A 16,472-nucleotide genomic window follows, 5' to 3' on the forward strand; every position below is an offset into this window, starting at 1 on the left:
GCTGGGATTTCCTTTCATGATGTCTCAGAGCAGCAAAAAAAAAAAAAAAAAAAAAAGCAAAAGTGGAAGCAGCAAGGCCTCTCAGATGCTAGACTTGGAACTCACTCAGTGTTACTTACACTTTTGGTCCAAGCGAGTCATCAGTGTGGCAGATGATCACATAATGCCTTGAATCCAGGGTTGTGGGTGGTGATAACTTGGTGGGTGGTCGACAGAGGGAAGAAGAAGGAAAGCTAGACATTCTAGGCAGATAGTATAGTAGCTGCACAAGTACATGGTACAAGAAAGCATGTTGTACCTGGGGAATAACAAATACTTGAGAGTGATTAGAGTAAAAAGGGAACTTGAGGAAGAAAAAGGCTAGGGAGGTTGAAGAAGAGGATGGAACCAGATCAGGAAATGGCATGAGTGCCTTGTTAAGAAGTTCCCAATGTTACCCTTAGGGACTAGGTCTTTAAGAAGTTTTGTTTGTTTGTTTCTGAGAAATTTTGATTAGGGCAAGCACATGATTAGGGTTTCCCTTGTGGCTCAGCTGGTAAAGAATCTGCTCGCAATGCGGGAAACCTGGGTTTGATCTCTGGGTTGGGAAGATCCCCTGGAAAGGGAAAGGCTACCCACTCCAGTATTCTGTCCTGGAGAATTCCATAGACTGTATAGTCCTTTGAATCACAAAGAGTCCAACATGACTGAGCAACTTTCACTTCAAGCACATGATGTGATTTGCGTATTTGAATATCACTTTGGGAGACCATGGGAATGGGTGAGATGGAAATTAGGAAGACCGGTGAGAAGGCTCTTGTGAAATAGCAGGTATAAGATGATGAGGCCTCATGCAGCAATGGCACAGGGAGCAGAGAAGAAGAAAAGGGCTTCAGAAATATTTACAAGGCAAGATGAATAGGATATGGCAATCGAAGGAAGAATATGGAATGATTCTCAAGTGTGTGACTTTGGCAACTCAAGTGATTGAGTTTTATGAAAGAAGGTGCTCATTTAAGCTTTGGATCAATTAATTTTGAGATGCCTGTATGACAATCAATAAAAGTGGGCGGTGGACAAGTTGGATATACAAATTTGAGTGCTAGGAGAGAGGGCCAGGTTAAAGATATAAAATTCATCAGCAAGCAGGTGGCTTTAAGAAGCCATAGATTTCCCAGAAGTATGCAGAATGGTAGAATAGAGGCTGGTGGGGGGTGGAGTACTTCCCTGATGGGCCAAGTCTAAGACTCTGCGCACCCAGTACCAGTGCAACGGGCCGAAGTTGGATCCCTGGTCAGGGAATTAGATTCCCACATGCTGCAACTAACAGTTGCCATGCCCCAACTAAAAAAAACAAACAAACCTGCATTCTGCAACTAAGATTGGGCACAGCCAAATAAGTAAGTAAATAAACATTAAAAAAAAAAAAAAAAAAAGAATCCTGGCTGGGATGACCAAAAGGGAAGAACTACATTTAATAATGAGAAGAGAAAGAGAAGGCCATAAAGGAGATTTTGAAATAACTATTTAAAAAAGAACTATAAAGACAGGAGGAAAACCAGAAGGAGTGGTACCCCACAAGTCAAGGGAGAAAAGAATTTCTATGGTATTTGGAAAAGTGCTTGTGAGATTTGACAATCACTGGTGACCATACTGAGAACAGTTTTACGAGAGTTATAATGCCAATACCCCAATTGCTATGGATTGGGGAAACCTATGAGAGCATGCTTGTCCATGAGATGATGGGCGAGGGGGAGTTGCAGGAACTTAAAGAGTTCCTTCAGCGAAAGTGAGTGATCTACCAAGAGGGAAATGTGTGGGCTTAAACAGTGTGAGGGGAAGGCTCATAATAGTTGTGCTGAGAAAGAAAATCTTTGAATGCTACTTCCTGCCAAGTTTCTGCTCAAAATTCTTCTCACTTTCGTGATAAACTTCAGGAAAAATCCCTTTACCTTTTCATTTGCTCTTCCCTTTCTCGCCTTAAAATCACTTTTATCGCAATCTGGCATTTGTCTCTATTTGACAATGACTTTCAAAAATATTACCACTGACTGTTGTGTTCCACCTAATGTACACTGTGTCATTCCATATATTCATTCTAAAGAATGAATGTTTGCTATTCTCAACAACATACTCTGTGATTTTGTCTAAATTATTGTGTTTTTTTTTCCAACAGTAAAATGGGAATATAAATTCTAATTTGTCCCAAACTCAGTGAAATGTTGGAGGAGTTGAGAAAGTGAGGTTGTAAGGTACATAAAACATCTCTGAGATAAGTAGCTATAATTATATTTCCCTAGTAGGATTATTTCAGGGATTAAGTGAGATAATGTAATGACAACAATGTTCTTAATAAATATTTCTAATAAATATCTTGAAGAATTTTCCACAGTTTATTGTGATCCACACAGTGAAAGGCTTTGGCATAGTCAATAAAGCAGAAATAGGTGTTTTTCTGGAACTCTCTTGCTTTTTCCATGATCCAGCGGATGTTGGCAATTTGATCTCTGGTTCCTCTGCCTTTTCTAAAACCAGCTTGAACATCAGGAAGTTCATGGTTCACATATTGCTGAAGCCTGGCTTGGAGAATTTTGAGCATTACTTTACTAGCATGTGAGATGAGTGCAACTGTGCAGTAGTTTGAGCATTCTTTGGCATTGCCTTTCTTTGGGATTGGAATGATAACTGACCTTTTCCAGTCCTGTGGCCACTACTGAGTTTTCCAAATTTGCTGGCATATGGAGTGCAGCACTTTCACAGCATCATCTTTCAGGATTTGGAATAGTTCAACTGGAATTCCATCACCTCCACCAGCTTTGTTCGTAGTGATGCTTTCTAAGGCCCACTTATCTTCACATTCCAGGATGTCTGGCTCTAGGTGAGTGATCACACCATCATGATTATCTGGGTCATGAAGATCTTTTTTGTACAGTTCTTATGTGTATTCTTGCCACCTCTTCTTAATATCTACTGCTTCTGTTAGGTCCATACCATTTCTGTCCTTTATTGAGCCCATCTTTGCATGAAATGTTCCCTTGGTATCTCTAATTTTCTTGAAGAGATCTCTAGTCTTTCCCATTCTATTGTTTTCCTCTATTTCTTTGCATTGGTCGCTGAAGAAAGGCTTTCTTATCTTTTCTTGCTATTCTTTGGAACTCTGCATTCAGATGCTTATGTCTTTCCTTTTCTCCTTTGCTTTTCGCTTCTCTTCTTTTCACAGCTATTTGTAAGGCCTCCCCAGACAGCCATTTTGCTTTTTTGCCTTTCTTTTCCATGGAGATGGTCTTGATCCCTGTCTCCTGTACAATGTCACGAACCTCCATCCATAGTTCTTCAGGCACTCTATCTATCAGATCTAGTCCCTTAAATCTATTTCTCCCTTCCACTGTATATTCATAAGGGATTTGATTTAGGTCATACCTGAATGGTCTAGTGGTTTTTCCCTACTTTTTTCAATTTAAGTCTGAATTTGGCAATAAGGAGTTCATAATCTGAGGCACAGTCAGCTCCTGATCTTGTTTTTGTTGACTGTATAGAGCTTTTGGCTCTTGAGAAACCTGTATGCAGGTCAGGAAGCAACAGTTAGAACTGGACATGGAACAACAGACTGGTTCCAAATAGGAAAAGGAGTACGTCAAGGCTGTATATTGTCATCCTGCTTATTTAACTTATGTGCAGAGTACATCATGAGAAACTCTGTGCTGGAAGAAGCACAAGCTGGAATCAAGATTGCCGGGAGAAATATCAATAACCTCAGATATGCAGATGACACCACCCTTATGGCAGAAAGTGAAGAGGAATTCGAAAGCCTCTTGATGAAAGTGAAAGTGGAGAGTGAAAAAGTTGGCTTAAAGCTCAACATTCAAAAAAGGAAGATCATGGCATCTGGTCCCATCACTTCATGGGAAATAGATGGGGAAACAGTGGAAACAGTGTCAGACTTTATTTTTCTGGGCTCCAAAATCACTGCAGATGGTGACTGCAGCCATGAAATTAAAAGACGCTTACTTCTTGGAAGGCAAGTTATGACCAACCTAGATAGCATACTCAAAAGCAGAGACATCACTTTGCCAACAAAGGTCCGTCTAGTCAAAGCTATGGGTTTTCCAGTGGTCATGTATGGATGTGAGAGTTGGACTGTGAAGAAAGCTGAGTGCCGAAGAATTGATGCTTTTGAACTGTGGTGTTGGAGAAGACTCTTAAGAGTCCCTTCGACTGCAAGGAGATCCAACCAGTCCATTCTGAAGGAGATCAGCCCTGGATTTCCTTGGAAGGAATGATGCTAAAGCTGAAACTCCAGTACTTTGGCCACCTCATGCGAAGAGTTGACTCATTGGAAAAGACTCTGATGCTGGGAGGGATTGGGGGCAGGAGGAGAAGGGGACGACAGAGGATGAGATGGCTGGATGGCATCACTGACTCGATGGACATGAGTCTGAGTGAACTCCAGGAGTTGGTGATGGACAGGGAGGCCTGGCATGCTGCGATTCATGGGGTCGCAAAGAGTTGGACACGACTGAGTGACTGAACTGAATAAATATCTGGCATATTTTGTTTTTAATTTAAAACAAATTCTTTTTTAAATTTATTTTTTATTGAAATGTAGTTGAGTTACAGTGCTGTGTTAATTACTGCTGTATAGCAAAGTGACTCAGTTATGCACATATATACCTACCTTCTTTGTCATGTTCTTTTTTAGTATGTTTTATCACAGGATATTGAATATATTTCCCTGTGCTATACAGTAGTGCCTTGTTGTTTGATAAATTCTTAATAAATATCTGGCATGTGATAGCAAATGGTAAAGACTGTATTTTAGTTTGAAAATTAGCAAACTAAAATTCAGCAAGTGAAAAAAGAAGGTCCGGCTATTTGGAGGTGCTTAGGCAGGAAGATATTTGGTGTTTATGAAATGATATGTTTGGAAATTGCTTCAATATAATCTCTCATGTTGGGAGTGGGGTACAGGAATTGACCAGTTATCTAAGCTGAGCATTCATTATTCTAATTTTGTACGCATCTGAAATTTTCATAATAAAAAATTATGATTGTTTAATTGCATGCAACTATATTCACACAATATGCTTGGTGTATAGATGAAATGTAATGAAAATTTAGTTTGTAACCGGTCAAGTTGCTTTTTGAGGCTTGTCACCGTACACCCTACTCAACTCCCCAAAGTAAGGGAGTGATGCAAGAAGATTTAAAGTAAGATTATTTGAATTTCATAATATCATAAGTGGGTGTCATTTCAGTAACTAATCTTTTTCTGCTTCAGTGAACTGACTTTAAAAAAAAAAAATTCTCCTTTTATTTATTTTTCCTTTTGGATGAGTTTCGTGGCACGCAAGATCTTCTTTCCCCAACTAGAGATCGACCTGTGCTCCCTACGGTGGAAGCACGGAGTCTTAATCCCGGGACTTCAGAGAAGTCCCTAGCTAACCAACTGAAATCATTAGAAACAGAACTACAAGTCCCAGAATGCACTGCACGATGGACGTCAATTCGAAGACCCCGCGTCTCCGAACTAGTTGCCCTCGCCTTTACTTGAATGGGAATAATCCCAGCGAAAATTGACGTCTGTGACTCAGGGCAGATTTTCGGGTATCCGTACGCCTGGGTCGGTCGAGAGTGCAGTTCGAGAAGGACAGCGTGGTACTTTCCTTATCAGGCGTCGGTCCGGGCAGCCTCACCCTCTTCTGGGGCTTCCGTGCGGCTGGAGGGCTCCGTTATTGCGCCTCAAAGATGGCGACTCTGTTGGCGGTAAATTCGGGTAGGTGCGGCCGGGGCAGAATGCAAGCTGTGGGCAAGGTGCTGACCCGTCCTTTAGGGAGAGACCCAGGCAGTGAGTTTTCTCGGAGTCCACGACGCCACTTGTGCATAAGTGCCCGCTTCTCCTTAGCTCCGGGGCTAGAGTCCCGCCCCTCCCCAGTTTGAATGGCGCGTGTCGGCATTGCGGCTCTAGCCCTAGAATTGGGTCTTAAGGTTCGAGACAGGGAGGCTTGGTCCACTGGAACAGGACGGGCAGTTCTCATAACCAGGGCCTAGTCTAGTGCCTTCCATTACCTATCCCAGTATGTGTCTGCGGTCCGAATTCCTGCAGGATTTGCAAGTCTCTGGCAATGGGGCCAGGAGACCGGAGATATTTTTCAGCCACGAGCGCAGGCTTAAAATGAAAATTCACACCTCAAGATAGTCGCTGGGGCCCCTCTAGGTTGGGTGAGGGTGGGTGGATGGGTAGTTCTACAGAAAGCAAGGTCCCTTGGTTATGAAGCCTGAAATCCGGAAGGTGGTCCAGAGTGCCGTGACTCCCGACTTGGCTTTTGTGGCCCGTCCCTTGATGCTCCTGAACCCTTGGAGCAGTAGACCGTCGGGGACGGGCAGAATCTAGAAGGGAGAGAAGAAAGTTTGAAGGACTTGGATTGGGTTCTCTTGTCAATTCTCAGTCGGGCGAGTACCCCGCCTCCCCACCCGTACCCCTGTCCCCACCTGGGCGTTTGAAAGAGTGGGTGCATTCTGATTGTCACAATTCCTGGGATGCACTGCAGGCGCCTAGTGGGCGGGCCGAGGATGCCAGAAGTGTTGTAGCGCCTGAAACGTGCCTGGGAAATGAGGAATTTCCTGCTTAGAATGCCTTGATTGAGCCGTGCTAAGCTTCATGGGTAGTTAAGAGCATATCTGGGTGGTAAATGCTTGTAGAGCATTTCACTCAAGAGGACTCTTTTGCTGGGCGCCTTTTCTGTCTCTGTACAGTCTTTTCTTGTTGCTGATACATTCTTTTCATGGGCTTCCCTGGTGGCTCAGCTGGTAAAGAATCCGCCTGCAATGCGGGAGATCTTCGTTGCAGTGTGGGTTCGATCCCTGGGTTAGGAAGATCCTCTGGAGAGGGGAACAGCTACCCACTCCAGTATTCTGGCCTGGAGAATTCCATGGACTGTATATAGTCCACGGGGTTACAAAGAGTTGGACACTACTGAGCGACTTTCACTTTTCACTTATTCTTTTCACATGATGATATTTTTGAAAACTTGTCTAAATCTGACTTTTGTAAATCAAACCCTTTCAGAACCACTATGATAAATTATTTTGTAATAATGAATTCTGTTTATTGAGCACCTCCTATTTTCCAGGCACTAGACCTAGAGTTGTGTTTTCATTTAGTCTGTCTTATACAGCTCTGGGGTAGTTGGTATTAAATACATCATTTTACAGATTTGGAGATAAGAGTCTTAGAGTACTTAACTTTTTCAAGGTTATACAGCTAATGATTTAAAGCCAGTTTTTTTTTTTTTTTTTTTTTCCCTTGAAGCCAGTCTTTGATACTTAAATTTCTACGTGATCCTACTTGTGAAAGTGTTAGTCACTCAGTCATGTCTGACTCTTTGCAACCCCTGTGGACTGCAGCCCACCAGGCTCCTCTGTCCATGGAATTCTCCAGGCAAGAATACTGGAGTGGGTTGCCATTCCCTTCTCCAGGCAATCTTTCTGACCCAGGGATAGAATCTAGGTCTCCTGCATTACAGCAGACATTTTCCACCGTCTGAGCCACCAGGGAAGCCCTGCTTAAGCAAAACCTAATTCATTTCATTACATAGAATTTTCATGTATCTAAATGTTAGCGGTGAAGTTACTTTCTTAATATTGCTGTCCTGCCCTCCCACCCAGATGTAAACTTAAAACAAGTCTTGCATGTTATATGTGTGATTATATACTTTTCTTTGGAGAAGGCAAGGGCACCCCACTCCAGTACTCTTGCCTGGGAAATCCGATGGATGCAGGAGCCTGGTGGGCTGCAGTCCATGGGGTCACGAAGAGTCGGACACGACTGAGCGACTTCACTTTAACTTTTCACTTTCATGCATTGGAGAAGGAAATGGCAACCCACTCCAGTGTTCTTGCCTGGAGAATCCCAGGGATGGCAGAGCCTGGTGGGCTGCCGTCTGTGGGGTCGCACAGAGTCGAACATGACTGAAGCGACTTAGCATACTTTTCTTTAGTATATATACTCATTGTAAGTTGCTATTCTTAAACATAAATCATTGAAGGAAATTGCTGTTGCCAACAGCTGCAAAGAGTATAGATTGTATAATAATGCCTTGTGGCAGGAGTGTTTAATTGGCCACATAGAAAGGAAACATTTTTAAGAGCTGAGTCAGGAGAAATTTTTTTTAATATATATATACTTATTTATTTATATGGCTACACTGTGTCTTAGTTGTGGCGTGCGAGATCTTTAGTTGTGACATGTGTGATCTAGTTCCCTGACCAGACATCGAACCCGGCCCCCTGCATTGGGAGTGTGGAGTCTTAGCCGCTGAACCACCAGGGAAGTCCCAGGAGAATGTTAAAAATAAAAAAAAGATGTCCAGGAAAGTAACCCAAACGCCCATTGACAAGTTAATGGGTAAATAGTGTGGTCTGCACATCTATAATGGAATGTTACTCAGCTTTGAAAAGGAAATCCTGTCCTATGCTAAAACCTTGAAGACTTTCTGCTAAGTGAAGTAAGCCAGTAACAAAAAGACAAATACTGTATAATTCTACTTATGTGAGGGATTGAAAGTAGTCACACTCACAGAAGCAAAAAATGTTGGTTGCCAGAGGCTGAGGGGGAGGGGGAAATGAGGGCTTGTTTAACAGGTACAAAATTTCAGTTTTGCAAGATGAAAGAGTTCTGGAGATCTGTTATATAACAGTATGATTGCCCTTAATGCTACTGAACTGCATACTTAAAAACATTTAAGATGGAAAATTCTATGCTATGTGCTTTTTATCATAGTTCAAGTAAAAACTTAAACATCTTAGAATTGTAGAAAGGGAAAAAACTAGATTGTAGAGTTCAATGACCTATGCCTGAGTTTCAGCTGCATGGTTTACTAGTACTGTGACCCATGTCAGCCTGGCTGAGTAGACCTATAGGCTTGTGGGTAAGCAGCCATTAACACTGACAATCCTTGGAGGGTTATCTGGTCACCCCTGTCCTGTTCATAGCATTGTCTATTTCAGACCTTTTCCACGCTCATCAAATCTTTAACCTCCAACCGATCCCTTAGTCTCCTAGTCACACAGAAAGAAGCCAAAAGGCTTGAACTCTTTTTTCACCCTTAAACTTGGAAAGGTAGGTATGTCTACACCCTTGAGTCAGTTGCCCTGTGTCTTCCTGTCTAAGGTAGATGCTACCCTTTACAGCCTTATCCCTGTTACTCCTTCCTCTTGTCGATTTGCCTCTGTGTCTTTTTCCTTTTCTTTCCATCAACTGCCCTCTTTCTTGATTTCATGCCGCACCCCAGTTACTGTCCTCTTGCTCCTCTTCACAGTCAGATCTTTCAAACACTCATCAGTATTCACTGACTATTTCCATACCTTCTCCTCCTCCACCCACTCTAGTATCTTGTTGTTTAGTCACTAAGTTGCATGAGACTCTTTGCGACCCCATGGGCTGTAGCCCGGCAGGCTCCTCTGTCCATAGGGTTTCCCAGGCAAGAATACTGCAGTGGGTCGCCATTTCCTTCTCTAGGCGATCGTCCCAATGCAGGGATTGAACCTGCATCTTGTGCCTTGGCAGGCAGATTCTTTCCTGCTGAGCCACCAGGGAAGCCTCTCTAGTCTGTTCTCATCCTCCTAAACAGCTCTCAACTTTTACATGCTTTTCTGTTTCAGTAAGTCCAGCAGACGTGTGAGATCTTTTTCTCACTTGATCTTCAAGGGTAAGACCAAAATCCTTAGCAGGAGCTAGTAAGCCCTGCATGGTGTGCCAGTTGCCCTCCTTGCGAACCCTTCTTGGTACTCTGGCTCTCTTGGCATTTTCAGCAGTTTGAGAAAGCAGCATTTCCTCTTGCCTTGGGAACCCATGTGCTGTCCTTTTTCCTTGTTGTGTTATGTCTACCACCTTCCACTCCCCCTTTTATCCTTCGCATTTCAGCCTAATAACCATCCCTTGCTCAGTGCATCCTTGCCTTCCCTGATCTCCCCGGCAAGGTCACATTCCTCTATTGTGCGGTCTTTGCCCGGGTGCTTCACTGTCGTAGCCCTTACCCCATATTGGAGATTGCCCTGAAGTGTGACTGTGGAAATGTGCTTCCTCACTACACTGAGAGCTTATGCATATCTAGTCCATGACGAATGAGTGAATAGGTGGGATTTTTGATCTGTTATTGGATGCCTTCCCATAAAAGGAGGGAAGTAGAATTTTCTCTGGATTTCACTGAACTTATTTAAGCTATGTGTACTGCAAAGAATCGTTCATCAGAGGTTCTATTAAGTATTATTTTTACAGACAGTCTATTTTTGTTAGCTTTTTTCAGATTTTAAAAATACTTGTGGTTAGGCAACTTTCACATTTGCCTACAAGTCATTTTTCTTTTTTTTAATTATTTATTTCTTTTAATTTGGCTGCATTGGGTCTTAGTTGCCAAATGTGAGACTCAGTTCCCTGGCCAAGGATTGAACCCAGGCCCCCTGCGTTGGGAGCACTGAGCCGTACCCACTGAACTGCTAGGAAGTTCCTACAAGTCAGTTTTGGTAACTTTCCTTCATACTGCGTGCCAATCAGGAACCAGTTCTGACTCTACCAACAGCTCGAGCCTTTCTGTTTTACTGCCCTCATCCTGCTTAAGGTTCCATCACCTCATGAGTAACTTACCTACTGATCATCCTTGGGTCCTGACACTTCATATTCTAGTTAGTCTGTCCATCACACCATTGTCCAGGTTTATTTTGTCTTCTGGGGCTTCCCGTGTGGCTCAGTGGTAAAGAATCTGCCTGCCAATGCAGGAGATGCAGGTTCAGTTTCTGGATTGGCAAGATCCCTTGGAGAAGGAAATGGCAACCCACTCCAGTATTCTTGCCTGGAGAATCCCATGGATAGAGGAGCCTGGCGGGCTGTAGTCCACTAGGTCTCAAAGAATCGGACACAACTGAGTGACTGAGCATATGTGCATTTTGTCATCTAGTACTTGAAACTTGCCGATTTGCTAATGGGAAAAATTCCGTCTTGGCCAGGAAAACAAGGCTCAAACCTGCTCTGTCCTCAGCAGCTGGAAAGAGCCAAGAAAATGATCTCTAGGGAAGTCAGGTAGCCACTATCCAACTGGCCCCTCATAGGCAGTCACCAGGATCCAGGGTCAGGTCCTCATCTTGGCAGGCCTGGAGCTTTGATATTTGTTAGTTGTATCCAGAGTCCAGTAGATGCCAGTAATTTATTTTCTCTACTCACCCTCAGACAGATATGTACACCAGTATGTCAATTAATTGATCTTTAGTGGGAAGTACATCTGCATGGGTCCTCATTTCCTGAGCACATTTTATTCTGGAAAGTTTATATGACATGCTGTATTTTCCATCAGAAGATTGGCAAGTTTAGGGTCGAGACGAGAAAAGCAAAGCCTGGAGTTGGGTGATTGTTCTCTATGTAAGATCGAGACAATTGATCCCCATTCGATCACATCCCCATAGCAAAGACCTGACACACAGCTTCCTCCCTGCCCATCACATCAAGCTAGATGCTTCCTTTTGTATGTTCTCATAGGACTCTTCTTCTTCATCATGCCTTTCATTATACTGTTGGTTGTGTTTTGAATTCTGCATTTAATGCCTGTCTTTCTCATCAATCCATAAGTTCATAAGCCCAGGGATCCTGTCTGTTCTGCTTGCTCTGTAGTCCCTGGCACGTGGAAAGCCCTCAGTCCAGTGAATGAATGCTCCAGCTTGACTGGTTTAGTCTGTCCTCTTCTTGCACATCTGGCTTCCTTGTGGCTTAGCTGGTAAAGAATCCACCTGCAATGCGGAAGACCTGGGTTCCATCCCTGGGTTGGGAAGATCCCCTGGAGAAGGGAATGCTACTCACTCCAGTATTCTGGCCTCAAGAATTCCGTGGACCGTATACTCCATGGGGTCACAGAGTTGGACATGACTGTGTGACTTTTACTTGCTTACACATCCCTTTAAAAAATTTTGCACAGTACTTTGCTGCCTTCTGACAACACTGTTCATAAGATTGTAATGCATTTAGTTAGGTTACAGTTATCTTGCATGTCATTCTGACTGTCCTGGTGACTTTAGTGGGATTTGTGTTTTCTTAGATATCAGTTAAACATGTTTGCAGCCCACTCTTCACGGTTTGAGCTATAGTTAGTGCATCACTTGAGTGAGTGAGTGGTTTTAGTTAGTTTCCCTTTCAGAGTCTTTATTAACATATAGGGGTACCATGTCTAATTGTTTGCAAATAGAAACTTTGGGCTTCTGTGTCATTTTTTTCAAACCGTACTTAGTAGCACATAGCAATAGCTCTGTAAGTATTACTTATTATTCTTAGTATCTTTACAAAGAAAAATGTGATTCTTTATTAAATGAGTTTACGGAAGAATTCTGTATTTCTATGCTGTTTTTTAACAGCTAGTGTCCCAGGCAAAGTAAAATACTTTTTTTCAGCTTCTAAGTTTTACAGACTCTGGTTCCTCCTCCCCCCATTCCTGCTTTTCCTCTGGATGATAGGGAGGGATGGAAAGGCAGTTACATTTATTGAGTGACTGTGATATGCCAGACACTGTGTTGTATGTTTTACTTAGTTTATTCTTAGTCCATTCAACCTTATGAAGCAGGTGATGTCCTTATTTTGTATATAAGGAAACTGAAATTCAGAGAGGTTAGTTTCTCACTGCATGTCACATAACTAATAAAGTGACAAAACCAGGTTCCACTAATGCTTCAGTTTAAAGTCAGGATTTACTTTGTATTAAGTTAGGTAAAATGATGTTTGTGTTATTGCTTGTGAATTCTAATACTCTTATATTAATGTTTGGTTTGTATATATAATGCCTTATATTTAAAAGTTTCTGTGAGTGTGACTAAAATGCGTAGACAATAACTTTGCCTTCTTTTCCAAATGTATGTTCTACTTGATGCTGATTTTATTTATTTTTCCTTTAAGCCGCTAGTCTGTGGGGCCCTTACAAAGACATTTGGCAGACTGTGGGAAATGCTCTTTGGAGAAGACAACCTGAGGCGGTCCACCTCCTTGACATGATTTTGAAGAAGCACAAACCTGACTTCATCTCATTGTTCAGAAATCCTGTAGGAGATTTTCTTTTTTTGCTTCTTGAATTTGCTTTTTCCTTTCAAGATTGAAGGAGCAAGTAAATTCTTAATGCATTTAAATGCAATATGTTACTTGTTCTAGTCTATTGATTAAAGTTTTTTCTAAAGATGAAAATTACCTAGGAGCAATTATTTTCTTCTTTCTGTTCTCCATGGAAGTTAATATAGCTTTTAATTCTAGCTAGCAGGTATCTTGATAGTATTTGAATACGATTTTAGAAGGTCTACATATTCCGGAAATAGAAGCCTTCTTGGAATTTCTGACTTGCAGTTAATCCATCTAAACTTAGTAAGGTTGATTCTTTTATTTATTTTCAGGTACACTTCAACATTTTAATTCTTTATAACGTTATGTAAATTGTGTTAACTGAATGAGTTAATTCTTACATATCGTTAATCACTGCATCTTGACATACTTTTCAATGAGGAGTAGATTACTTCAGCAGTGGGGGTTCATATTTGGAAACTCCTTTCCCTGCTGTTTGACAGTTTTCTTTATACACTAGCAAGGCCATCTAAGAGCTATTTATGGGTTTGTCTTACCAGAAAGAGCCCTGGCCTGGGAGCCAGTTGAACTGAGTTCCAGTCTTGGCTCTCCCACTGAAGAGTTGTGTGACCATAGGCAAGCCACCTGACTTCTCTGGGCATCAGTTTTTCCCTTCTGCAAATAGAGAAGGTGGATTAAATGACTATATGGCCTTTTTCAATGTAGAAATACCTAAGATTTTATGGCCCATCAAGTAATTCTGTACTATGTTATATGTTAAATATTTGCAGGTAAATCTTTTTGCAAATAAGACTACATTTTAAAATAACATACTAACAAGCTATCATTAGTCCTCCTATTTAATTCAGCAATTCATTTCCATTTGCTGTCTTCCACTTGAAGATTGATTGTTTTTATACTTCTTAAAGATATTATTGGAAAGTTCCTTAGATACTTGAAAAGTTGGATGCTGTTTTGTGTGATTTCTCAACCTTTCCAAGTTGAGCAGAAATAGTTATTGAGAAGGTAATCAAAAAAAAAAAAGAAGGTAATCATAGTGTAAAAAGTTGAAAGTGATGTAAAATGTTACCTCATAAAGTTCTAACTGTAGATCATATGATAAGAAATACTGTTGGTCTTGTTGTCAGACTGCTTTGTGAATGACCTTCTCTAGGTAACAGTTAACACCTTGTTTCCATGTGCCATTTTCATGAAATGATCCTATTTATTTATTTTTACTGTTGTAGCCAAAAAACGTTCAACAACATGAGAAGGTTCAGAAAGCCAGCACAGAGGGAGTTGCCATTCAGGGTCAACAGGGAACCCGACTTCTTCCCGAACAGCTCATTAAAGAGGCTTTTATCCTCAGTGACCTTTTTGATATTGGAGAACTGGCAGCTGTTGAACTTCTTTTGGCTGGTAGGTTGACACTTAACCTATGGTCAGGCAGTACATACATATACAATTATTCGCTTGTAATTTCAAATATTATACCATTTAGATTCCGCAGTAGTTTCTAAAGATGCAGTGTATTTGATATTCACAATATTGCCTTTTGTTTATCTTTGACTAATGGGAAGGCTTTAGTTTAGTGGTCAGAGTTGTTTAAGGAAATTTAACTGTTTTAAGATAGACTTTTTCTCGGTCATTGACTCGCAAAGAATAGCTGACTGCATCTCAGATGTTTTTATAGCACAGAGCATTTCTTGTCATACAAGGAGTAAGAAGGTAAGGTCACTGCTTTTTTGGCATTTCTTTTGGAGGGGGTGATTCAGACAATGAATAGGTAAAGAATATTCATGACTGAGTGAAGTTGCTCGGTCGGGTCTGACTCTTTGCAACCCCACAGACTGTAGCTTGCCAGGCTCCTCCGTCCATGGAATTCTCCAGGCATAATATAATACTTCCCCAGGGGATCTTCCCGACCCAGGGATTGAACACAGGTCTACCTCATTGAAGGCAGACTCTTTACCATCTGAACCACAAGGGAAGTTCCTAGGTAAAGAATAAGATAATGTCAATAATACTGAGTTCTAGGAAGGAAGTAAAACACGGCAGTGGGGTAGAGATGGGGGCTGGTAGAGGGAACTGTGTAAGGAGTGTACTAAGGGAAGGCCTCTCTGAGATTGGAGCCTTCGCTCTGGAACCTGTATGATGACAAGGTACCAGAGTTGTTGGGGAAGGGTGTTCCAGGGATTGTAGAGCTTGAGGTGCAAGCAGAGGCATGCCAAAGGACACAAAGACCACAGTGGGCAGAACATCATGAATGAGGGCGAGAGCGAAAGAAGACAAGGACATCATAGGGGTCAGATCATAGTCTTGCAGGCCGTGAACATTGTTTGGATTTTATTCTAATTGCAGTGGGAAGTTGTTGGCAGGGGCTTTAAGCATAAGAATTATAGTATCTGGAAAAACTGAAATGATTTGTCCTGCTGCAATATAGAAAAAAGATTGAAATTTCCGTAAAATAAGTTGTTCATTTTAGTCATAGCTGGGGAGCCATGTGAAGAAGCCAGGTGGACATTTTAATTGAAAGACAGTCTAATATATCTGAAGATAACCATGTAGCTGCCAGAATAATATCTGGCTTTTGACCTAAGGTTATATTAAAAGAAGTAAGATATTGAGAATGACTAAGGTCATTTACCCATTCTGTGATGGAGATGTTAACTGGGCATGCTCCAGTTGTGAGTTTAATTCAAAACTTAATTTACCAAATATTTTTCCTGTGCATATTATATGTCAGGCACTGTGTTAAGATTCCAGGGATATAAAGATGAATAAAACCTCAGCTAGCTTATAAGTTATTATAAGTGAAGTTATTACACTATACATAAAGGAGCTGATAGTCTAATAACTGAGAAAGACATAGAAACCAGTAATTTTGCCCCATTAAGTGCATTAATGCAAAGTTTGGGGACGGCCCAGCGGGGAGATGTTTAAATTGACCTCAGGTTGTAGAGAAGTCCGCAGAGATCACGGGGCTTCCAGTGGTTGTTGAGAGTAATTAGGCACGTGTCAGGTGGAGTAGGTGTGCACTCAGAAGACAAGGGACAGCCGGGCAGAAGTCACCTGTGAGAACTGTGAGGCAGTGAGACAAATTTGGGGAAGAGAAGGGAGGAGAGTGTAGGAGTGACTGGGCCAAGGGTAGAAGAAAACCATAGGAAATGAAACTGTAGGCAAGGTTGTTCAGAAAAGACAAAGTAGAATTTACTCAAAGGGGAGTAGTGCAAAAGAGCAAGTAAAAGTAGAAACATAAGAAAAGGTTATTTAATTTACTAGGGGAAGAATCTTAAAAATATTTGAAAGATTTTATGTGAAAGGGAATAAAACGATGGATAGGTGTTTGAAGTAGAGCCCCTTAAACCCTGAGGTAGGGCCCCTTCAGTTCAGTTCAGTCGTTCAGTCGTGT

The 16,472-nt window shown here is 41.7% G+C and overlaps 1 protein-coding gene across 2 annotated transcripts in view; it reads left to right on the forward strand.

Annotated features, from left to right (window-relative positions):
- The first annotated feature begins 5,541 nt into the window (after positions 1-5,541).
- Positions 5,542-16,472, forward strand: part of NUP205 (nucleoporin 205) — an 80,232-nt gene continuing 69,301 nt past the window's right edge. The window contains exons 1-3 of one of the 2 annotated variants that reach the window (XR_011566319.1): positions 5,542-5,752; positions 12,908-13,050; positions 14,308-14,479. Coding sequence is in view for 1 of the 2 variants with exons in the window: in XM_019959142.2 (XP_019814701.2) it covers positions 5,725-5,752; positions 12,908-13,050; positions 14,308-14,479 (343 nt within the window). In the remaining variant the exon portion in view is untranslated. The remainder of the gene's footprint in view (positions 5,753-12,907; positions 13,051-14,307; positions 14,480-16,472) is intronic. The other variant, XM_019959142.2, reaches the window with a different exon arrangement.

Source organism: Bos indicus, chromosome 4 (assembly GCF_029378745.1).
Source record: "Bos indicus isolate NIAB-ARS_2022 breed Sahiwal x Tharparkar chromosome 4, NIAB-ARS_B.indTharparkar_mat_pri_1.0, whole genome shotgun sequence".
Lineage (NCBI taxonomy): Eukaryota > Metazoa > Chordata > Mammalia > Artiodactyla > Bovidae > Bos > Bos indicus.